At 40.0% G+C, this 25,155-nt stretch overlaps 1 protein-coding gene across 2 annotated transcripts in view; it reads left to right on the forward strand.

The window, feature by feature from the left end:
* Nucleotides 1-25,155, forward strand: part of SORCS1 (sortilin related VPS10 domain containing receptor 1) — a 556,814-nt gene that overhangs the window by 472,260 nt on the left and 59,399 nt on the right. For both annotated transcript variants that reach the window (XM_073793984.1, XM_073793985.1), the window contains exon 18: nt 2,482-2,653. In XM_073793984.1, the coding sequence (XP_073650085.1) occupies nt 2,482-2,653 (172 nt within the window). The remainder of the gene's footprint in view (nt 1-2,481; nt 2,654-25,155) is intronic.

The following is a 25,155-nucleotide window of genomic DNA, read 5'->3' on the forward strand; positions in this document are numbered from 1 at the left end:
TACCATATGACCCAGCAATCCCACTACTGGGCATATACCCAGAGAAAACCATTATTCAAAAAGAGACATGCACCCCAATGTTCCTTGCAGCACTATTTACAATAGCCAGGCCATGGAAGCAACCTAAATGCCAATTGAAGGACGAATGGATAAAGAAGATGTGGTACATATATACAATGGAATATTACTCAGCCATAAAAAGGAACGAAATTGTGTCATTTGTAGAGACGTGGATGAATCTAGAGACTGTCATACAGAATGAAGTAAGTCAGAAAGAGAAAAACAAATATCGTACATTAACGCATATATGTGGAACGTAGAAAAATGGTACAGATGAACCGGTTTTCAGGGCAGAAATTGAGACACAGATGTAGAGAGCAAACGTATGGACACCAAGGGGGAAAGCAGCAGGGGGAGTGAGTAGTGGTGTGATGAATTGGGAGATTGAGATTGACATATATACACTAATATATGTAAAATGGATAACTAATAAGAACCTGCTGTATAAAAAAATAAATAAAATTCAAAAAATAAAATAAAGTGTGGGTACGTTTTAGGCAGCTGATAAGGCATACAGGAGGACATGGAAGCAGAAAGAACAAAAGAAAGGAAGTACTTTCAAGAGGGTGGAAAAGAGAAGTTTGGCAGAATGAGCTAGTTGGGAAGAAAGAGTCCAGAAAAGTAAAACAAAGGCTTCTTTCGCAAGATCAGAGGATTTTTGACTTGTCCTAAAGAAAGTGGAATCCATGAAGGTTGTGAACAGGTAGGATAAATAATAATGTTAAATAAAAATAATTGACAGCATTTCATAAGCACTTGCTAATTGTCAGGGGCGTTTTAAGTGGTCTGTGTACATTAATCCATTTCATCCTTAGAACTGCCCTGTGAGGTGAGCTTCATATTAATAACTGGCCTCGCAGTGATCCACAGTGTTCAAAGCACTTTCCCAGACAGTATTTAATTTTATTTTCTCAACCTTGCTTTTAGGTAGTCATTCTAGAGATTTAGGGACAGAGAAAGGACTTTGGCTAGATTTGAAGGGGTTGGAAAATAATAGTCTGCAGGCCTGCACACTACCAGATTTTGTAAATAAAGTTTTATTAGAATCCAGATGCAATCATTCTTTCGTGCACTATGTCCACTTTTGTTTTACAACCAAAGAGCTAAATACTTGTGATAAAAACTATATAACCTACAAAGCTAAAACATTTACTCCCTTTTATGTAAAAAGTTTTGTCAACTCCTGGTCTAGAAGAATGGAAAGACCTTGGACTTTGATTGCTTCCATTGTGAGCTCTACCAATAACTTCAAGCAGGTAGACTTGAGAAATCAAATACATGAATACACAAAGCTGTTGCTGTGGACTCCACACAAAAAAAGATCATGAATAGATAACACTGAACCTCAGAAGTCTTAAAGGTTAGTTGTTTAAAACCCACAGATTCTAATTTACTCTGAATCTGATTAATTGTATAGGATAAATTTGTAGGATAATTCTTTTTCTTTTTTCTTCTTATTAAAGCTAAAACAAGAAGAAAAAAGCAAAACAGTTGGAAGAATTTACTTATCTGTTGACTGAAGTCTCCTTAATGTGAGGTTTCAACTGTTTCGGCAGTATAACTCCTCATGAGATATTGACTAAAAACTATCAAATTTAGCCAACTTTCTGCACTGTACCATTAGTACAGCATCTTGTATGGTATCTACTGTTGAGGCATATAATGCGTAAGAGTCTGTTCTTTCTCCGAACTACACATTCCTTTGCAATATCTATTACTCATTCTAACCCTTAATTATATAGCCTTTGAAGTATCTCCTAGATTATCCATGTATATCTTTTCAGCTAGATTATAAATTTATTGAGGGCAAGGAAGGACCATGTCTTCTACTGCTGCTATGCATTTCCCACAGCTCCAAAGTGAATTGATTTGATTCATCGATTAACTAAATAAATAAAAGCAGAAAATTAAAATGTTAATAATAGATACAGTGTGTTCGTATGACGATTTGGCTCTCTGTTGGGTACTTTCTATGAATAAACTGTAATCTTCAGAGCAACAGGAAAGGTAGTTATTGATAGCCCTCAAGACTAAGCAGAAGGTTCAGCTTCAAAAGTTGGGAGTGGGGCTTCGCTGGTGGTGCAGTGGTTGAGAATCTGCCTGCCAATGCAGAGGACACAGGTTCGAACCCTGGTCTGGGAAGATCCCACATGTCGCAGAGCACCTGGGCCCGTGAGCCACAACTGCTGAGCCTGCGCATCTGGAGCCTGTGCTCCGCAACAGGAGAGGCCACGACAGTGAGAGGCCCGCACACCGCAATGAAGAGTGGCCCCCGCTCGCCGCAACTAGAGAAAGCCCTCGCACAGAAACGAAGACCCAACACAGCCAAAAATAAATAAATAAAAATTTATTTAAAAAGTTAGGAGTGATCCAAATTATCATGAGCGGGATTACAATTTGACCTTCTTTTTTTCCATTTAGGTATAGAAAGGTGGTTTCCAATAACTGCACTGATGGGGTGAGAGAACAGTACACGGCCAAACCACAGAAGTGCCCAGGGAAGGCCCCGCGGGGGCTCCGGATCGTCACCGCTGATGGAAAGCTGACAGCGGAACAAGGGCACAATGTTACTCTCGTGGTGCAGCTGGAAGAGGTAGGACCGAGGCCCGTCTCCCCTCTACCTTCTAGAGGCAGTGATTTTTCCTAAGGAGTCATGGCTCCCTTTACATGTCTTTTTGTCTTGGTTTACATATATATATATTCTTTTTTAATTTTAAATTTTGTTTAAAATTTTTATTCTACTTTTAGTTCCTTGGTTTATGTTGTTGTTATCATTTCACTTTCTCTGACACATTTCTTCAATTATTTTAATTTCATTGTAAGTTGTTCTTCTCTCACTGAATCTCTCACTTGCTGGGCATTCTCTTTGGATTTAACCTTGCCTTGTTGGCACTTTTAGCAAAATGTATTCTCAGAATACCTCAATGATATTCCTGTAATAACTTAACACACATACATACTGAACTAATCTAAAAGCTGCTAATGCTGTCTTCTCTTAACCTGAAGTCTTGGCTTTTCTTTCTAAAGGCAACATCCTGGTCATACATACAGCATCAAGGCCAATCGAACATAATTGAGTATAATTTCTTTGACAATTAATAGGTTTATTTTTTAATAACACCTCAGGGATATTATAAGCATCAGTTATTATTTGCCAAATTATGATTGTCTGAAATTTATGAGTATTTAGATGGTAGGATAAGATGACATTTATGTTATATATTTTAGAATGTACACAGGTGTGTTTGTCATCTTGTAAATGAGGAAGATGATCTCTAAAGGATAAACACTTTCATAAAATTATCTCAATTATTAAATCAGATATGCTACCTTCAACCATGTTTTCTGAATACCTAAAATATGGCCAACACTGTGCTAGGCCTTGTGAATACAATGGGATTTTAAAAGTTCGTAATGACACCAGGATGAAGATATACAACACTGACTTACCCCATCCTCTTCTGATAGCCCAGTGGCTCTCAGCCTTTAATATGCATAGGAATTACCTGGTGGGCATGTTAAAACAGTTTCCTGGGCTCCATCGCCAAAGATTGATGCAGTAGGTTGAGGTAGGACCCAGGAGTATGCATTTCTAACAAGGTGATAGGTTACGTATCATGCTTCAAGAAAAGAAAAAAAAAAAAAAAAGAAGGAAACAAGGGCAACATCAAGAGGGATAGACCAGTCTGAGAGGTTCTAGAGTGTGACTTGAAGGGGAAAAGATGAAGCAGTTAGGATTACATTGTCAGGTTTACTCAAAATACTTAGTATGTTAATCCCTGTAGAAAAAACTGTGAACTAAATGAGTTTGCAACCCTGGCTCTGATGATGCTGTTGCTTTTAGTTCAAGGACCACTTAGAAAACCACTACTCTAACCTAATACTCTTTTCTACTATCCCCTTAATAAGTGCCTTTTAACCATACTCAGTTTTCTAAATACTAATGGTCCCCAAAGTTCTTCAGTTGGAACTAGGAAGAGATGGGCCAATTTAGACCAATTGGAGTTGCTTGCATTTCACAGAAATAAATTTATGGGGACTTCTGCCTGAGGCTATGACAGACTAGCTTGCTGCAAACCAGATATTTATGTATTATTTAGAGCAAGAGTGAGAGAGAGAGTGGGAAAGAGAGAGGCAGGCATACACACAGAAGGAGAAAGAGGATTTGAGAAGCTACAGTTCTTTTCTTGAGAGATGGAAAATTCATTGTCATGAGTCTAACATTTTATGCTGTATTTCCCCTCAAGAACCTTGCCAATTCATACATCATACTGCATAAGAGGTCAGATTTTCAGATTCCAGATTTCAGAGATTCTCACCTTTCTTTCAGAAGGTGAGGTGAAAAGTGTTGGCTAAACATCTGTTGGTGGACTTACAAGCCTGGGAAGATAGAGGTTGGACTTCAGGGTTACCAAGTCAGCTGGGACTGATGATGTCAAAACACAGAGAGAAGGAAAGCATAGAGAAGTCATAGAATATTCTGTGTCTTTTGTTCCCTTGAGTTATTTGACAATATCTGAGGGATACAGACAAAATAGAAAGTAGTCAGTTAAGAGGATGTGAAGTCAAACATAGGTTTTAGAAGTATTACATTTGGGGGAGATAAAAAATGTGAGGTTAGGGACTATCAAGAGGAAAGCCCTGATGAACGATCCCAGACTAGGTTCTGGAGACTTCTGGAAAGCTCTATGCTAGGAGTAAGGACAAAACAGAATTAGACCAGACTCTCTACACCCTGAAATCACAACTGACATTTGAAGGGCTAGAGTGATTTCCCCGCATTTTAAATGTCTGTCAGAAGCTATAACAAATCCTCCTTAGGAAAATAACATACATCAGAGGCCTTCCTTGTTTTTTGCCTATAAAAGTTGGGGTGTTTACATAATTACAGATATATCAAGAAACAGGACCAAGAACAGGAACAAAGCAACAGAGGAAAGAACAGTTGCCTGAGATATGATTAATAGGTTTATGAATATGGGATAAGATATAAAATTTAACCCCACAGCAGTCATCAATAGGAGGCAGTAAGCATTTGGAAGTTATAGAAAATAAAGATATCATTACTGATGTTGATCAACATCAGCATGAAGAAATGCCAGTTCACATATAAACTGGAATAGCATCCAACGATAAGCTACTGCTACACACAGAAATGTGAATGAATCTCACAGCTGATATTGAGCTAAAGAAATCAGACTGAAAAAAATGCATATTATGTGAGCCTACTTAATTAATCTGCAAAAAATAGGCAAAACTGATTGATGGTGATAGAAATGAGAATAATTATCACCTTTGAAGGGGGAATGGAAGGGAGCATTTTGGTGGTATTAGCAATTTTCAATTTCTTGGTGATTAATAAATACATTCACTTTGTAAAATTCAAGTTGTGTATTTAACGATATGCATATTTTTATGTGTACTATATTCCACAAAAAGCTTACTTAAAAATCACTTTAGAAATTCAAATAAAACACTTAGTATTTAGGTCATTAAACAAGAAGGGAAAAGAAAACTGTTAGGGAGGGATTCATTTTCCAGGCCAATCCTATATCCTATGATGAAGGTGAAGGTACCTTTCCCAGAGACATAAGGAACCTCATTATGATACTCAGAAGAACATCATCTTTTGAAGCAGCAGATGTCAATGCTGGAGCAGGATTCAGAATTTAGATTTTTATTTCCTTTTGAAGAATACAGTAGAGCAAGATCTGAAACAAGAAATCAGGCCTGGTCAACTCCAACCTCTGTACAGCCTCCAGGGACAGAGGCCAGGCTCTCATCTGTTCAATGTTGCTTTCCATGTAACCAAGATGATCAGGCGTCTCAAACTTGGCTGGGTGATGTGGGAACAGATTGGGGAATCTGGTTCTAAGATGTGTAAATTCATGCCTTCTGGGCACAAAAAGAGGGAAAAAAATAACGAGTGAGTTCATTCCACACAAATGGGCAAAGCTACAGCAGCAGGGATGAGTCTGCTGCCTGCACCTGTCAGAATTGGCCCCTTGATGCTCTTGCCTCCTAGTACAAAGCACCAAGCCCTAAGGACTGTCCCCATGTCAAGAGGCCCTGGAGACCTCACATTTGATTGTGAGATCCTGTGCTAATGAGTCACAAGCTCGCCTTACAGAAACAACCTCAGTTTCTCTATTAATCTCTGGATTATATACGTAGGCATGGCTGAGGTGTGTGATAAACAGTGCAGAATACAGGACAACAGAGTGTCTCAGAGAAGCTGAGGAGCACTGAAACTCGACACGATAATGGCTCAGATGTCCACCATTGACTGAGCACTAACTATGGCCCAGTCTATGAGTCTTTCATGGATTGTCTCGTTTAGATCCCACTGCAGCCCTATGCGAGTAAGTATTGATATTATCATTATTTTATAGATGGCACAGCCGAAGCACAGAAAGGCAGATAACTCACCTAAGATCACACAGCTACTAAGTCATGGAGCCAGGAGTCAAATCCAGGATCTATGTTCTCCTGCCTTTCCACTGCTTCTCTATGGCGGAAATAACCATTTTCTGGCAAAGAACTTCATGTGTTTCCTAAGGCTCTCTAGAGACACTTGGCAGGAGTAACAAAGATCACGGGTAGAAAGAACAGGCAAAATTACCTACGCCCAAGCCAGTCGGCGCTGTGGCTGCTGCTGTATTCTTAGACATTCGTCAACATGTAAATCAAGAGTTTCCTCCTGGATTTTCTGAGAATATTCATGGCTTGAGATCAGCTTGTTGAAAACCATTTCAGCAAAGAGAGAGGCCAAATCCTCCTCTTTGCAATTTATTGAATGGCTACAGTGTATCTAGTGCTGTTTTATCCACTCTAAAGAGTGCTGGAAAACATAGAATATGAACGCAGTACTCAAGGACTTTAACATCCATGTATACCAAACTTCTCCTGAGTCTTAGGTTATGAATTAGGTTATAATATTGCTAAATTCAATTTAAAACCCAAACAAATAAAAACTCCTGACATGTGCTACTGGTAATACATGGGTTCTCTACATCCTCCTTAAAATTTCTATGAGTTCACTTCTCATTTGAATTTGTTGCTCCTGAATTTACTTTGAATAGAGTATCTGATTTACCCCCATACCTAGTGCCAGTTCTTTATAACTATAGGGATATTAATACCATGCTTCTGATTCCCCTAAAGCAGCAAGTCCTCCAGGCGCCAAAGGGACCAAGAAGTCCCTGCTACATTTTGATATGACACCGTAGTGTGATTAATGAGATGTGGGCAGAAGACTCTCCAAGCCAGTACAATATTTTATCATCCTGTGTCTCATGGTTTATTCCTCGTTCAAGTTTCTCCTCTAGACTTATCTTCTGTCTGCGAGGCTAGGTTGGACTGGGGACTGTTGCAACCCCCCCCCCCCGCCTTTCTTTGTCCCCAGTTATTTACATACAAACCCCTCCATGTAGGCTCCATCTCCTATGCGTCTCAACTAAAGCATTAGAGACCTGAGGACTGAACCGTTCCACCAACTAGTTAGATATGTGTGTTTATTTGTTCTTCAACAAATATTTTACTGAGTTACAATTTTATGTCATGTACTTTTCATTTATGAGTGGACATATTTCAGCTTGTGGAACTACATGTTTTTGGGTTAACTAGGACCTCTGCTGTATCAAGTTTTAAGTAAAAATCTAAACACACAAAATGGAAAATACTAAATATTTTGTATTCATTCAAAACAAAATTAATTTACTTAATTAAATTATAATAATGATCTACATTAGATTATCATAGATATCTATATTACTGATCTATAATAGCAGTCATCCTTTTTTGGCATCTCAATAAATGATCAATATTATTAAGATAGGAATCATATCCTGCCTGGTTGCAGCTCTAGCATCTCTGCTTACCATGCCTACAATAGTGATAGGAACTCAATAAATGTGTGTGGATTTGGATAGGCTTCCCCAAGGAGTGTAGAGATAAAGTCTAAACTTAAAAGGAAAAAGACTCTTAAAATTTGGATAACATCCCAAACATGTTAAAGTCTTCATCTGAAATCCAGATCCCTTCCTTTAGTCTGTTCTAGTGCATGTCCTAATTCTGACATAAGAATATCAATGAAAACCTTGCTAAAACCAGAGCAAAGAAGAGAACTTCTTATTGACTGAAGATAATCAAAGGCTAAGTACACTGATGCCAACTTGTAACTCCATGTACGATAGGATGTGCGTGAGCCAAAATTTTGCAGATTTGACAAATGCAGGAAATGGAATCCCTTTTTGTAAATAGCATGTGAGCCCACCCCCACATCTAGGTGACACAATGACATCATAACACAAGTCCTTCAAAATCCTACAGCTTGGTTACTCAGAGAACCGCATAATTCTATTGAAGTTGATGAAAAGCTCCCGTGTCGGGAACCCCATCCCTACTGCTTTGAGGATTCTCTCCAAATTTACCATAATAAAAGAATCTTCATGAGAAGCAACAAGGCAAAGGAGCCAGTCTTGCTTCCATCCCAGACTCACTCATTATGGCAGATCCAAGAACACACACACATGCACACACACACTCACACTCACACTATGCATTTATACATCACTGTTTTCTTAAGGACAAAGAACATTGATCCAGGAACCAACCAAGAAGGGAGAGGAGGAATCCATGAAGTCGTGTTTAGGAAGCCGAACATTTTACATTTACGACACCTGAATTTTAGGAAACCAATCGACGGTGTTTTGCAGTGAGACCCCAGAAATGAGAGGTAGCATCTCTGTCTGAAGATTTGCTTAAGATGGATGTCCTCTGGACCACTAATGAGCACCTAGTGAGTCTGACTTTCAATGTGATAGCTCGGCTTTCTAGAGAAATCCACCGTGAGAACCTGAAGGCACAGGATGGATGGCAAAGGGCCTAATCAGTCTTAAGAACTCAACAAAACTGATTTGGAAGGCATTCATTTGAGAGGACTGCTAGGCAGAAGTAGTGTCTGCATGTTATGGGAAATAATTAAATCTGTTTTAAATAGCTGTAAGAATAAAGAGATGCAATTCGCTGCATAATTTAAGACTTTTAAATTAAATCTGAGGCAAGGGACTAAAATTAAAAACTTTGATCCGTATGTCATTGTTTTAATACTTCAATTTACATACAAAGACTGGAACTTAATAAGGAAAATTTATGATTATAACTTCTTCTGTGAGATTTAACTCTGAAACGTGAAGGCTGTGTCCTCATTAAATGGATTTCAATGAGCTGTAATTTCACATACATTGAAAGACTTATGGCCACATAAAAGTAACCACAATGTAATAGCACTTCATAAATACTGCAGGATGCTGCCAGCCATCGGATGATAGATAAGTTGACTTTTAATAATTTTTTTGTGTCTGCAAGACACTTATCTATTGAATTGATAAAGGAATCTGATCTACTTTTTCATCTGCAGAAAGAGTTGGCATAAAGAGTTAGCAGGAAGTGTTAAGTCCAGGCAGGTGTCACTTTCCAGCCCAGATCCAACTCAGAAGGTTCAGCTGTTTTCTTCTTCCACACAAAGGAATGGGAGCTGATTTCAGTGAGCCATGGAGATTTAAGAGCCTTTCTCATGCATATATAATTCCTTACTCTGTTCAGCTTTATTCTCTTTGACTCTAGCAAGGTAATTGAGCCCTTCATTTCTTCCCCCTTGTTGCTCCGGATTAAAAAGGAAAGGAGGAAATGAGGCAGGCAATGTAGGTTGTCTTTAAGAGGGCTGATGCCTGAAGTTCAGGTTGTATTCGGGTTAGCAGCTCTCTCTAAGGCTCTACTGTTCTCTCTCCTCAATACTGGTCCACATGCGTTGGTGTATTTCTATTCTTTAGGGTTTCAGAGAATAGATGTTTGCAAAGAACTTCAGTCTGCCTTGACAAGCAAAGAGAGATACTTGGCTCGTTACTGAGAGATCCAGTACAGTGAATATCCCAAGGGCAGGAGTCATGAAATGGTCTTCAGTTTGGATTTTCAATCTTTCAACCTGTCTGCTTCAGGCCCTCCAACACTGGTGTCCACCACCCCTTGAATCAGGGCTTCACCAAACCACAGAGTCCTTGCCCAAGTGTGTAACTTCCTCAGGTTTCTGGCTTTGCACTTTGCCATTCATTATTCCATGGCTCTCTGTCTTACCAGCTCATTCCACTGTGTAACCCACATTTCATGTGCAATGGGAAGTCTCCATCACGTGACAACAGCACTTGGATAAGTTCTGCATCTTCGCCAAAGAGCGGAGATTATTTCAGCAGCCTGGAGGAATGTTGGAATATGTGTGGATGTCCAATAATGCCAATTACAAGAATAATAGAATTATGAAAATGACAGTTTACCTGGCCTAGAAATGACAACTAGGATCATCATCATCTGCCCATCTTGAGGTCCAATTGTAAAATGCATTTCAAGGGGCATTCAACCAGGTCTTCTAACTCTCAGGTCACCACCTGCCTTCTTTAGGGCACCTCTTCCACATATAGAGATGTGGATTTCTATAGATCTCTGTAAAGTCACTTACATCTCATAACAACTTAATAACTTGGAAAAGTGATGAAGTGACATCCAGGGCAAGAAATCAAATGTCCATTTCATAGACAGGATCTCATGACTCAATTAAGTCCACCAAGTGATGCTGGGTATAAAAATTCTGAAAGCTATTTAAAATGTTGACAGCAGAGCATAAAACAGTGTAATAATTTCAGTATTGCCGTTGTTATTGTGTGTGTGTGTGTGTGCGCACGTGTGTGCACGCGCACACACGTTATCATTGGTTAATATGGTATTCACCAGTGTAGCAATGTGATCTCTGGTTGGTACGATTATGAGCAATTTGAATTTTCTTCTTCCAAATTTTATGCATGTTCTACAGTTTTCTCAAAGAATTCATCATGGCTTTTCTCTCTTTGTTTTTCTTTCTTCTAATAAGGCCAACATATTTCTATTACATATTTTAGTAATAGGAGAAACTCATTGTAGGTTTATTCCTAAAGGAATCTTCCTACTACTCTTTCTTTCAAAATGTAACTTGTTCTTATGACATACCTGAATGTTTACTTTTAGAGTGATTTTTTTTTTCAGTCATTCAAAAACATTTATACAATTTACGTCATTGGGCAGCCCCATAGTTTTCCTGCCAAAGGCTGCTGGGGTGATTCCTGAAGACACCATATAGCGGTAACAGTATAACAACGCCCTTTACCACCTAAAAAGGGTTTTGAAAGCACAATGGATCAAGGTTCTGACCTCTCGGTACCACAACATCCAGAAGGAGTAAGGAGGCCTTTGCTTATGGTCATTTGTCTACTTACACAAGCCAAGTGTTCCTCCTGACTCATGGTGTTCTGTTCCATGCTAAGCCAGACAAGTACAGAAGACATAAAAATGAAATTTGGAAATTTGCTGTTCATTTAAACACATGGTGCTACAGCTTATTTGCAAGTGAAGGATTAAACCATTTTGTGATGTTCTAATAGGAAATTCTTGGTCTGAGCATTAGATCCAGAAGTATTTGGATATTTAGTTAGGCAAGTTCCAAGGATCATAATCTTCAAAGAAGGGTCAAGCCATCTGTATTTCATCAGAGCGAAGGCGAAATACGCACCCAATCAAATTATTTGGTGGGTCCATAGCCTGGTCTTCCTGGCATCACTGGCCTTGTCAGACCTGAGTTTTCTGGTGAAATCATAAAACCCCATTGACTACCCTCCTTACCGTTGTAAATGTTCTCCCTTCAGGTCAAAGCATCCAAGTTTACTGTTGCCTTTGCTCCCAGAGAAGCCCGAGGTCTGCATATCTGGAGAGATACCTGTGCTATCGAAAAGCATCTCCGAATAGGCAAGGGAAGGAGTTTGAGTCTATATTTTGCAATTGTGCCGATATCTAGATATCTTGGGATTATGTCCAGAGCACAGTTTTGAAACTGAATAGAAGCACATAGGGAATGCTTCAAACCAGACAGCCAGGAAACACTCCCAGCTGATCTGGTGCAGCAGCCTCAGCATTCAGCAATAGTAGTACCTCTTGGAAGGGATGCTAGGAGAGCTAGGAGCAGAAGATGGGGCATGTGCAACTGCCTTTTGTCATAGACTGGTGTTGTCCTGTGCTGGAAGGACTCGGTTGACCACTATAAAATGGCAGTTCCAACATAGTGTCAGCAGTGGATTCCTGTTTACAGCCATCTCACTCTTTGTCAAACAATCATATCATCAGAGGTCTTCATAAATGCACTTTGTAGCTTCCATGGTATTTTCTAAAGTGTGGAGTATTCCACTGGGCTCCTCTCACATCACTATTTAATGAAGAATTTGATCTGTGCTGGCGTTCCTCTAACGGGTTTTAGTTACTGAGGCTTACAAACGCTCTCTGGTTTTACATATCAGTCAATCCATTCTTCAGCATCCATCTGGGAATGAGCACATGGAATACTTTGAGTGTCCTCTGAACAAAAGGTAGTAGTGATGAACGTGGAGTTAAGAAGAGCTTGGTTCAAACTAATCTTGTGACTCTAGGCAAATTTTAACAGTCCTTTAGGTCTGAGTCTTTTAGGGATGAAGATTCAATGAGGGAGAGACCTTCAAGATGGTGGAGGAGTAAGACGTGGAGATCACCTTCCTCCCCACAAATACATCAGAAATACATCTACATGTGGAACAGCTCCTACAGAACACCTACTGAATCCTGGCAGAAGACCTCAGACTTCCCAAAAGGCAAGAAACTCCCCATATACCTGGCCATGTGACTGACAGGGTCTTGGTGCTCAGGCCAGGTGTCAGGTCTGTGCCTCTGAGGTGGGAGAGCCGAGTTCAGTACATTAGTCCACCAGAGAACTCCCAGCTCCATGTAATATCAAATGGTGAAAGTTCTCCCAAAGATCTCTATCTCAACACTAAGACCCAGCTCCACTCAATGACCAGCAAGCTACAGTGCTGGACACCCTATGCCAAACAACTAGCAAGACAGGAACACAACCCCATCCATTAGCAGAGAGGCTGTCTAAAATCATACTAAGTTCACAGACACCCCAAAACACACCACCAGATGCAGTCCTGCCCACCAGAAAGACAAGATCCAGCCTCATCCACCAGAACACAGGAACCAGTCCCCTCCAGCAGGAAGCCTACACAACCCACTGAACCAACCTTAGCCACTGGGGACAGACACCAAAAACAACAGGAACTACAAAAATGCAGGCTGGGAAAAGGAGACCCCAAAAACAGTAAGTTAAGCAAAATGAGAAGACAGAGAAACACAGCAGATGAAGGAGCAAGGTAAAAACCCACCAGACCTAACAAATGAAGAGGAAATAGGCAGTCTACCTGAAAAAGGATTCAGAATAATGATAGTAAAGATGATCCCAAATCTTGGAAATGGAATGGAGAAAATACAAGAAACGTTTAAAAAGGACCTACAAGAACTAAAGAGCAAACAAACAGTGATGAACAACACAGTAAATGAAAAAAATTGTCTAGAAGGAATCAATAGCAGAATAACTGGGGCAGAAGAATGGATAAGTGACCTGGAAGATAAAATCGTACAAATAACTACCACAGAGCAGAATAAAGAGAAAACAATGAAAAGAATTGAGGACAGTCTCAGAGACCTCTGGGACAACATTAAACGCACCAACATTCGAATTATAGGGGTCCCAGAAAAAGAAGAGAAAAAAAAAGGGAATGAGAAAATAGTTGAAGACATTATAGTTGAAAACTTCCCTAATATGGGACAGGGAATAGTCAATCAAGTTCAGGAAGCACAGAGAGTTTCATACAGGATAAATCCAAGGAGAAACACGCCAAGACACATATTGATCAAACTATCAAGAATTAAATAAAAAGAAAAAATATTAAAAGCAGCAAAGGAAAAACAACAAATAACATACAAGGGAATTCCCATAAAGTTAACAGCTGTTCTTTCAGCAGACACTCTGCAAGCCAGAACGGAGTGGCAGGATATATTGAAAGTGATGAAAGGGAAAAACCTACAAACAAGATTACTCTACCCAGCAAGGATCTCGTTCAGATTTGATGTAGTAACTAAAACCTTTACAGACAAGCAAAAGCTAAGAGAATTCAGCACCACCAAACCAGCTTTAAAAAAAATGCTGAAGGAACTTCCTAGCCAGGAAACACAAGAGAAGGAGAAGACCTACAATAAGAAACCCAAAACAGGGCTTCCCTGGTGGTGCAGTGGTTGAGAGTCCGCCTGCCGATGCAGGGGACACAGGTTCATGCTCCGGTCCAGGAGGATCCCACATGCCGTGGAGCGGCTGGGCCTGTGAGCCATAGCTGCTGAGCCTGCGCATCTGGGGTCTGTGCTACACAACGGGAGAGGCCACAAGAGTGAGAGGCCCGCGTACCGCAAAAAAAAAAAGACACCCAAAACAATTAAGAAAATGGCAATAGGAACATACATATCAATAACTACCTTAAATGTAAATGGATTAAATGCTGCAACCAAAAGACATAGACTGTCTGAATGGATACAAAAACAAAACCCATATATATGCTGTCTACAGCAGACCCACTTCAGGCCTAGGGACACATACAGACTGAAAGTGAGGGGATGGAAAAGATATTCTATGCAAATGGAAATCAAAAAAAGCTGCAGTAGCAATTCTCATATGAGACAAAATAGACTTTAAATTAAGACTATTACAAGAGCCAAAGAAGGACACTACATAATGATCAAGGGAACAATCCAAGAAGATTTAACAATTGTAAATATTTATGCACCCAACATGAGCACCTCAATACATAAGGCAACTGCTAGAAGCCATAAAAGGGGAAATTGACAGTAACACAATCATAGTAGGGGACTTTAACAACCCACTTTCACCAATGGGCAGATCGTCCGATATGAAAATAAATAAGGAAACACAAGCTTTAAATCATACATTAAACAAGATGGACTTAATTGATATTTATAGGACATTCCATCCAAAAACAACAGAATACACTTTCTTCACAAGTGCTCATGGAACATTCTCCAGGATAGATCATATCTCAGGTCACAACTCAAGCCTTGGTAAATTTAAGAAAATTGAAATTGCATCAAGTATCTTTTCCGACCACAACATTATGAGACTAGATATCACTTACAGAAAAAAACTATAAAAAATACAAACACATGGAGGCTAAACAATATACTACTAAATGACCAAGAGATCACTGAAGATCAAAGAGGAAATAAAAAAATACCGAGAAACAATAGACAATGAAAACACAACGACCCAAAACCTATGGGATGCAGCAAAAACAGTCCTAAGAGGGAAGTTTGTAGCAGTACAATCCTATCTCAAGAAACAAGAAACATCTCTAAAAAACAACCTAACCTTACACCTAAAGCAATTAGAGAAAGAAGAACAAAAAACCCCAAAGTTCGCAGAAGGAAAGAAATCATAAAGATCAGATCAGAAATAAATGAAAAAGAAATGAAAGAAATGATAGCAAAGATCAATAAAACTAAAAGCAGGTTCTTTGAGAAGATAAACAAGATAGATAAACCATTAGCCAGACTCATCAAGAAAAAAAGACTCAAGTCAATAGAATTAGAAATGAAAACGGAGAAGTAACAACTGACACTGCAGAAATACAAAGGATCATGAGAGATTACTACAGGCCACTATATGACAATAAAATGGACAACCTGGAAGAAAGGGACAAATTCTAGGTAAAGCACAACCTTCCGAGACTGAACCAGGAAGAAATAGAAAATATAAACAGACCAATCACAAGCACTGAAATTGAGACTGTGATTAAAAATCTTCCAACAGACAAAAGCCCAGGACCAGATGGCTTAACAGGTGAATTCTATCGAACTTTTAGAGAAGAGCTAACACCTATCCTTCTCAAAATCTTCCAAAATATAGCAGAGGAAGGAACACTCCCAAACTCATTCTGCGAGGCCACCATCACCCTGATACCAAAACCAGACAAAGATTTCACAAAGAAAGAAAACTACAGACCAATATCAGTGATGAACATAGATGCAAAAATCCTCAACAGAACACTAGCAAACAGAACCTAACAGTGCATTAAAAGGATCATACACCATGATCAAGTGGGATTTATGCCAGGAATGCAAAGATTCTTCAGTATATGCAAATCAATCAATGTGATACACCATATCAACAAACTGAAGGAGAAAAAACATATGATCATCTCAATAGATGCAGAAAAAGCTTTTGACAAAATTCAACACCCATTTATGATAAAAACCCTCTATAAAGTAGGCATACAGGGAACTTACCTGAACATAATAAAGGCCATATATGACAAACCCACAGCCAATATCGTTCTCAATCATGAAAAACTGAAACCATTTCCTCTAAGATCAGGAACAAGACAAGGTTGTCCACAGTCACCACTATTATTGGAAGTTTTGGAAGTTTTAGCCACAGCAGTCAGAGAAGAAAAAGAAATAAAAGGAATCCAAATCAGAAATGAAGAAGTAAAGCTGTCACTGTTTGAAGATGACATGATACTATACATAGAGAATCCTAAAGATGCTACCAGAAAACTACGAGAGCTAATCAATGAATTTGGTAAAGTAGCAGGATACAAAATGAATGCACAGAAATCTCTTGCATCCCTATACATTAATGATGAAAAATCTGAAAGAGAAATTAAGGAAACACCCCCATTTACCATTGCAACAAAAAGAATAAAATACCTAGGAATAAGCCTACCTAGGAGACAAAAGACCTGTATGCAGAAAACTATAAGACACTGATGAAAGAAATTAAAGGTGATACAAACAGATAGAGATATGATGTTCTTGGATTAGAAGAATCAACATTGTGAAAATGACTCTACTACAAAGTAAACTACAGATTCAGTGCAGTCCCTACCAAACTATCAATGGCATTTTTCACAGAACTAGAACAAAAAATTTTTACAATTTGTATGGAAACACAAAAGACTCCGAATAGCCAAAGCAATCTTGAGAAAGAAAAACAGAGCTGGAGGAATCAGGCTCCCTGACTTTGGACTGTACTACAAAGCTACAGTAATCAAGACAGTACGGTACTGGCACAAAAACAGAAATATAGATCAATGGAACAGGATACAAAGCTCAGAGATAAATCCACACACATATGGTCATCTTATCTTTGATAAATGAGGCAAGAATATACAATGGAGAAAAGACAGCCTCTTCAATAAGTGGTGCTGGGAAAACTAGACAGCTACATGTAAAACAATGAAATTAGAACATTCCGTAACACCATACACAAAAATAAACTCAAAATGGATTAAAGACCTAAATGTAAGGCCAGGCGCTATAAAACTCTTAGGGGAAAACACAGGCAGGACAGTCTATGACATAAAGCACAGCAAGATCCTTTTTGACCCACCTCTTAGAGAAATGGAAATTTAAAAAAAATAAACAAATGAGACCTAATGTAACTTAAAAGCTTTTGCACAGCACAGGAAACCATAAACAAGACGAAAAGACAGCCCTCATGGGCTTCCCTGGTGGCGCAGTGGTTGAGAGTCCGCCTGCCGATGCAGGGGACACGGGTTCGTGCCCCGGTCCGGGAAAATCCCGCATGCCGCGGAGCGACTGGGCCCGTGAGCCATGGCCGCTGAGTCTGCGCGTCCAGAGCCCATGCTCCGCAACGGGAGAGGCCACAACAGTGGGAGGCCTGCGTACCACAAAAAAAAAAAAAAATAAGACAGCCCTCACAATGGGAGAAAATATTTGCAAATGAAGCAACTGACAAAGGATTAATCTCCAAAATTTGTAAGCAACTCATGCAGCTCAATATCAAAAAAACAAACAACCCAATCCAAAAATGGGCAGAAGACCTAAATAGTCGTTTCTCCAAAGAAGATATACAGATTCCCAACAAACACATGAAAGGATGCTCAACATCATTAATCATTAGAGAAATGAAAAACTACAATGAGGTATCACCTCACACTAGTCAGAATGACCATCATCAAAAAATCTAGAAACAATAAATGCTGGAGTGGGTGTAGAGAAAAGGGAACCCTCTTGCACTGTTGGTGGGAATGTAAATTGATACAGCCACTAGGGAGAACAGTATGGAGGTTCCTTATAAAACTACAAATAGAACTACCATACGACCCAGTGATCCCACTGCTGGGCATATACCCTGAGAAAACCATAATTCAAAAAGAGACATGTACCACAGTGTTCACTGCAGCTCTATTTACAATAGCGAGGACATGGAAGCAACCTAAGTGTCCATCGACAGATGAATGGATAAAGAAGATGTGGCACATATATACAATGGAATATTACTCAACCATAAAAAGAAACGAAATTGTGTTATTTATAGTGAGGTGGATGGACCTAGAGACTGTCATACAGAGTGAAGTAAGTCAGAAAGAGGAAAACAAATACCATATGCTTACACATATATATGGAATCTAAAAAGCAAAAAATTAAAAAAAAATGGATCTGAAGAACCTAGGGTCAGGAAAGGAATAAAGACACAGATGTAGAGAATGGACTTGAGGACATGGGGAGGGGTAAAGGTAAGCTGAGATGAAGTGAGAGAGTGGCACAGACATATATACACTACCAAATGTAGAATATCTAGTCCGAAGCAGTCACATACCACAGGGCAATCAGATTGGTGCTTTGTGACCACCTAGAGGGGCGGGATAGGGAGGGTGGGAGGGAGACGCAAGAGGGAGGATATATGGGAATATATGTATAGCTGATTCACTTTGTTATAAAGCAGAAACTAACACACCATTGTAAAGCAATTATACTCCAATAAAGATGTTAAAAAAATAAAAAGCTATATATAACAAAAATATAAAAAAAATTTTAGAAAAGATTCAATGAGAAACTATAGAGAGAAATGCTGTTATGATTTCTGGGGCAGAAAACTTTTGAGAAATGTTCTCTTTCTTTTCCCTTAGTGACCATCAGGGGATGTTCTAGAACAATCTTAGCTAGCACAGGTCACGTAATAAGTCACATGCCAGAGGTCGGTCTTATTGAATAAGCACAAGGGGGATAGCACTTCTTTCCATGAACTCCTTTCCACCTGCCGACAAAATCTCTTCTTTGGAGGCCAGAGCAACATTATACCATAGTTATCTCCTTTTCTGTTTCTTCTTGAGACTCAGCCATAAAAAACCTTGCCAGTCTAAGTCTAAAGTTGCTAACCTGAGTGGCATACCCTGGAATAGGACATGCAAAGCAAAGGTGGATTATTTTTTGTTTTTCCAATTTATTTTATTGAAGTATAGTTGATTTACACTGTTATGTTAATTTCTGATGTACAGCAAAATGATTCAGTTATACATGTATGTACATTCTTTTTCATATTCTTTTCCGTTATGGTTTATCACAGGATGTTAACTATAGTTCCCCGTACTATACAGTAGGACCTTATTGTTTATCCATTCAATATAATAGCTTGCATCTGCTATTCCCAAACTCCCCCAGCCCCCACCCACTTGGCAACCACAAGTCTGTTCTCTGTGTCTGTGAATCTGTTTCTGTTTCATAGATAAGTTCACCTGTGTTATATTTTAGATTCTACATATAACTGATACATGGTATTTGTCTTTCTCTTTCTGACTTACTTCACTTAGTATGATAATCTCTAGGTCCATCCATGTGGCTGCAAATGGTATTATTTCGTTCTTTTTTATGGCTGAGTAGTATTCCATTGTATATATGTACCACATTTGCTTTATCCATTCCTCTGTCGATGGACATTTAAGTTGTTTCCATGTCTTGGCTATTGTGAATAGTGCTGCTCTGAACGTAGGGGTGCATGTGTCTTGAATTATAGCTTTGTCTACGTATATGCCCAGGAGTAGGATTGCTGGATCATATGGCAGCTCTATTTTAGTTTGTTGAACCTCTATACTGTTTTCCATAGTGGCTGCACCGATTTACTTTCCCAAAATGTGGATTGTTTTGATTTCACACTCCCCATCCTGCCCAAGTACCTTTAGCCATAAGAAGAAAGACTGAAATGTCTGATTTTTGTTTCTGGCATTTAATGCCCCTAGTGATACCTTTGTTCAAATACTGTGGTCAGAAAACATTAAAATAACAATAGAAATCCAAGACCAAAGTCGGCTGTATCTCATGATCAATCTAACCAATGTCTGTGTTACCTCCTGGTTATTTCCTATATACTTAATATTTAAATGTTTATAGTAACAGTAGGGATAAAGTGTTGTGTTTTGTGATGTTTCTTATGTTATCCCCTACTCCACCGCTTCTTTTAAATTTGGTGAAATCTTTGTTGCCCCTCCTTTACTCCTCTCTTTTAACCCTGCTGATCTTCCTCTGCCCCTCACTTCACTTCACCCCTGGGGTAATCAGTGTTAACAGGCTGGGTTGTTTTAACCAGCACATTTATGCTCATGCAAACACATACAGACTTACAGTACTTGCGTTATTTTATGCATTTAAAACTAGGTTATACTATAGGTGTTTCACTTCAATGTAGTTTTTGCTGCATAAACTGTAAGGCACCTTCCAGGAGTGAATTTCAGTAAAACCTGAGTCAGGCCCACCCTTGAGCTTTGCAAGGACCAGCCTCTGACAAACGAGTCCAGTTTCTATCTGCAGTGGGTCCCTAATGCCTTCAGGTGGGTCTTGGAGTCTCATTTCTGGACTGAGGCTGTCAGTGTTGAGTTACTGTAGCATTTGTTTCCCCATTTTTCTCTGAAGCCCTGTTACAGGACCTGATAGGTTAGGTTCACACACCTTTCATTTCTCAGGCTACGTTTCTTGGCTTCATTGTGGCCATTTGATATATTTGTTTCTCTATTACAGAAGCCAGTGCTGCCCTTGGAGAATCCCTGTGTAGATTTCACGTGCTTTTGTGCCTTTCTTGGGCACTTCTGAGCTAGTACTCTCGGTTCTGTGTCTATATTAGGGCATGTGGCTAAATGGCATTAGGTCTAAAGAATTGTATGCGACAGTCTAGATATTTCCCAGCGTAGGTCGTTTCGGGAATGACTTGTCATTAGGTTGAAGTACCTCTAGATACACAAGATTTTCCTGATTACTGAGTATGAGTGCCTATCATTTCCCATATTCTCTAACTTATGTATGGCTTGAACATGACACTGCTTCACCAGAGGGAAGACATTAGGGTAGTGTATGGAGTTCACAACAACCCATCTTTCCACTTACAAGCAAAAATATTGTCAGGGGCGGGGAAACGGTCAAAGCCAGGAATAGAGTCTAAACAAGAAAAGAAAGTGAGGCTTGCCTTTGTTATCACCTTTCTCTCACTCTAAAAGGCATTGCAAGTGAATTCCAATGAAAGGAACTTAACAAGGACTGAGCTGCAAGGATAAAGCGAAACCACAAATCATCTTAGACCTGTTTTTAAGCCTCTCACCTGCTATGGGACTTTTGGCATCTTGTTTAACCTGTTTGTGCTCCAGTTCTCCTGGTATAGCAAATAGAAATAACATCTTCCCTTGGTGTCTCCCAAAGGTCCTAACAACCAGATGAGATAATATATAAGAAAGCACTTTAATGAACAAGCATGGTAGAAATGCACAACATTCAAAATTTATTTTTTCTTTCTTAAATTTTCAAAATGTATTGAACAGAAAAGAATCATCTGCAAGCACTGTGTTAGGTACTGAAGATGCAGGCCTTAAGGGTACATCTCAGCCCTGTATACAAACTACCTTCATATTATCCAGCAACTCGTTTTCCTAGAGAACTGGCCTTGACCGAGCGTGTCGTGGAACTTTTGTGATTGTGCACCAGCCACTAACAGTGAGCTTAGTTCTTCCATTCCTGGCTCTATTCATACATCCTTAGCACTTAGAATCCTAAAGCATCCTGGGAAAACTTTCACCATTGTGCCAAGGTGGAATAGGAATGGCATCAGCTTGTGTTGTACTGTATTCATCTTTAGATGAGTTCGGTCACAAGAAAACCTAACGTTCGACAGTCTGAACCAGTGGCCCTCAACCTTTGGTGCAGCCCAGCATCAGCTGTGGACCTTTTTCAGGCCACAGCAGGACCAAGCATCCTCCCCAGAGGTCCCGAACCAGGAGGTGGGTCTTGGATGATAACTGGACATCAGCTTTTTTTTTCTTTTAGTTTCTATAAGAGATTTTGATATCAAAGGCTGAGATTCATTGATTTCAAAACCAATAAACTATGGGAATTAATGTAGCAGGAAGGTGAATGTAATTTCCTGTTGCAACTCATATATGAATCTACCTATCATCTATCCTGAACTATCGCCTAATTGGCTTCCCAGAATATTTGGGCCTCCTTCCAGTGCATCCTCCATATTGTAGCCAGAGTGATCTTTTTGAATTAAAAATATTATCATGCCATCTTCCCCCACACCCCTGCTTCAAACACCGATGTCTTCCCATTGCTCTTAGGAGAAAGATCGAAGTCAGAAACTTGGCCGCCAAATCCTAAAATGTCATCGTCTCCCCTCCAGTCTAATTTCACATGTTCCTACTGTGCCTGTATTGTTAGCTTCCTTTAACTGTATCACCCCCTTCTGCCACAGGGCCCTTGCACACCTGGTTCCTGTTGTCCTCATTGCCTGAACTCCTCACCTCCATCTCTCTTGCTCATGTCCTTTGTTTGGTTAAATTCTTTCCTTCAGGCCTTCTCAGCTCAGATATCACTTCTTCCTGAAGCCTTTCTTTCTTTTTTTTAAAATTTGTTTTATTTATTTATTTTTGGCTGCGTTGGGTCATCGTTGCTGCGTGCAGGCTTTCTCTAGTTGCGGCGAGCTACTCTTCATTGCAGTGCACGGGCTTCTCACTGTGGTGGCTTCTCTTGTTGCAGAGCATGGTCTCTAGGTGCACCGGCTCAGTAGTTGTGGCTCACGGCCACAGCAGTTGTGGTGCACGGGCTTAGTTGCTCCGTCGCATGTAGGATCTTCCCGGACTAGGGCTTGAACCCATCCGTGCCCCCTGCATTGGCAGGTGGATTCTTAACCACTGCACCACCAGGGAAGCCCCTGGAAGCCTTTCTTGAAGTTCTCAATCGGGTTAGATTTTCAGCTCTCTACTTCTCCCTGCTGTACAAGCTTACAATGCCATGGACCTCTGACATCATCCCCTAGAATAGATTTTTATTTATTTTTGTGATTATTAAAGTCCATCTTCTCACCAGTAGCTTTTTTGCTCAAGAAAGCCCAGACCACATCTGTTTTGTTTGGTTGGTTATAATTTACTGAAACAGCATTTTCTCCATTTAGTACCTGACAGAAGATAGACACCTAATAAATATCTGTCATTGGTCGAATTAATGAATGACCAGAAGAAAGAAAGAATGACCCCATTAAAGCGGGGCAGGCATACCTAATCAAATGGTGACCTAGGACTTAGGAATTCTTCCCTTTGTCCTGTTTCTTATTCCGTAAAACAGTTGGTATCCCTGCCTGAGATGGTAATTGCAGCCCAAGGAAGTCAGAGGTTGATGTAGGTGAGCCCCAAAGTGATGCAGCTACAACTGTGTTAGGTTTTTCAAGCACCTGAGAGCCCCTGACGGCAAAGGCATGAGATCCAGTGTGTTCCACTTGGGTGGGCAAAGCTGCAACAAGCAGGGGTGAATCTGCCGCCTTCAGCTGTCAGATACTTGGCCCCTGGTGCTCTCTTCTCCTGTGCAGAACACCAAGCGCAGAGGCGTGCGCCCACATCAGGAGGCCTTGGGGATCTCACATTTGATTGGGGGATTCCATGTCTTCACCCACTGGGGCTCTCAGATGTGTGGTAAACCTGATATACATATATCTGTATATCTATATCTCCATCCCTGTACCTGACCTAATATTCTAAAAGCCTGGCTCCTCCACTCTATTGGCAGCCCTACTGATGCACTAGTCCAAATGCCGTGAGGCTCCCTCCTTTCACCTGTGATGTACACAGAGAACATTGTCCACCGTGGAGAATTAGGAATGCTATCAGGCCAACAGACAGTGGACATCCAGACAGAACTTGGGAGGAGTTTCAAGTAACTGACAAGAGGTCTAAGTCCAGGGCCACACAAGGAGAGTGGTGAATACCAGACAGAAAGAGCAACGCAAGGTAGACTCAAGCAGTGGCAGCCAAAGCTGTACTTTCCCCAGTCACGGGGGTAGTAGCTGCCCTCTCTCTGTGGAGGCCGGAGTAGAATCAGCTGAGAGGCTAATCTCCCTTCTTTCTTCTTGCAAAGGGTGACCCTACCTGATGTCCACTCTGTCTCCACAAAGAACCCTATACCTCTCTTTCCCTCTCTCTCTGTCTCTCAACCTGTTTCTCAGAAACTATGGTGCTTTTTTCATTCCATAGATAACCTGGTTGAGCCTAGCTACTCCTGGTATTTCCCTGAGACACTTGTCCCAAATAACGTGAATAGATTTTAAGATGGGTTCTTCCTCCATGCCCCAACCCAGGATTCTCTGGCAGCAACTCTGTTGAAAATACAGAAAACATGGCAGGAAACTGACCAAAAACAGAAGGAGAAATTGATCAGTCCAGTTTGGTTGTCCAGATGAAGGACAAGTCAGCAAGAATGTCTGACACGTATATTTACTAGTAAAGGGAATTCAAGTAATTGCACAATGTCTGGGCTTGTGGATGTTTGTTTCAGAATTTTGAATGGAGTTTCTTTTTCCCACCCTAGGGGAGAATTTTTGCCCAAGTCCTTACTGAAGGTTAGCTGCTGTGTACCCCCTCACACAATTCTTGGCTGGGCACAGATCAGAAGAGTAGGTCACATAGATTCATAAGATTTGAATTGCTTTTCCTTTCCCTATGAATTAATCTTTTAAATGTCAGCATTTTGAACTTGCCCTTTTCACAAAATATGATACCATATGAACCTTACTTAATTGAAAATACATTTCTATTTCAAAGGTTTTTTTGTTTTCTTTCCCACCCCCAAAATGGGAAAAGCTAACAAAACAAGCAAAGAAACTTGTTAAAGGATGGGCTGTCTGTGCGGGATGCTGGGTTTTGTCAGTTTTTCTAAGAAACTTTATTCCTTAAGAATCTCAACTAATTCCACAGGCTATTTTTTTTTTTTTTTACAGGTTTGGGATTTTATAAAGCAGACTTTATCTTCTCCTGCTCACTAGTGGGAAATTTAGAATCATATGATTCCAGTCAAGCTTTAAAAGGG

Source organism: Tursiops truncatus, chromosome 16 (genome assembly GCF_011762595.2).
Source record: "Tursiops truncatus isolate mTurTru1 chromosome 16, mTurTru1.mat.Y, whole genome shotgun sequence".
NCBI classification, from domain to species: Eukaryota; Metazoa; Chordata; class Mammalia; order Artiodactyla; family Delphinidae; genus Tursiops; species Tursiops truncatus.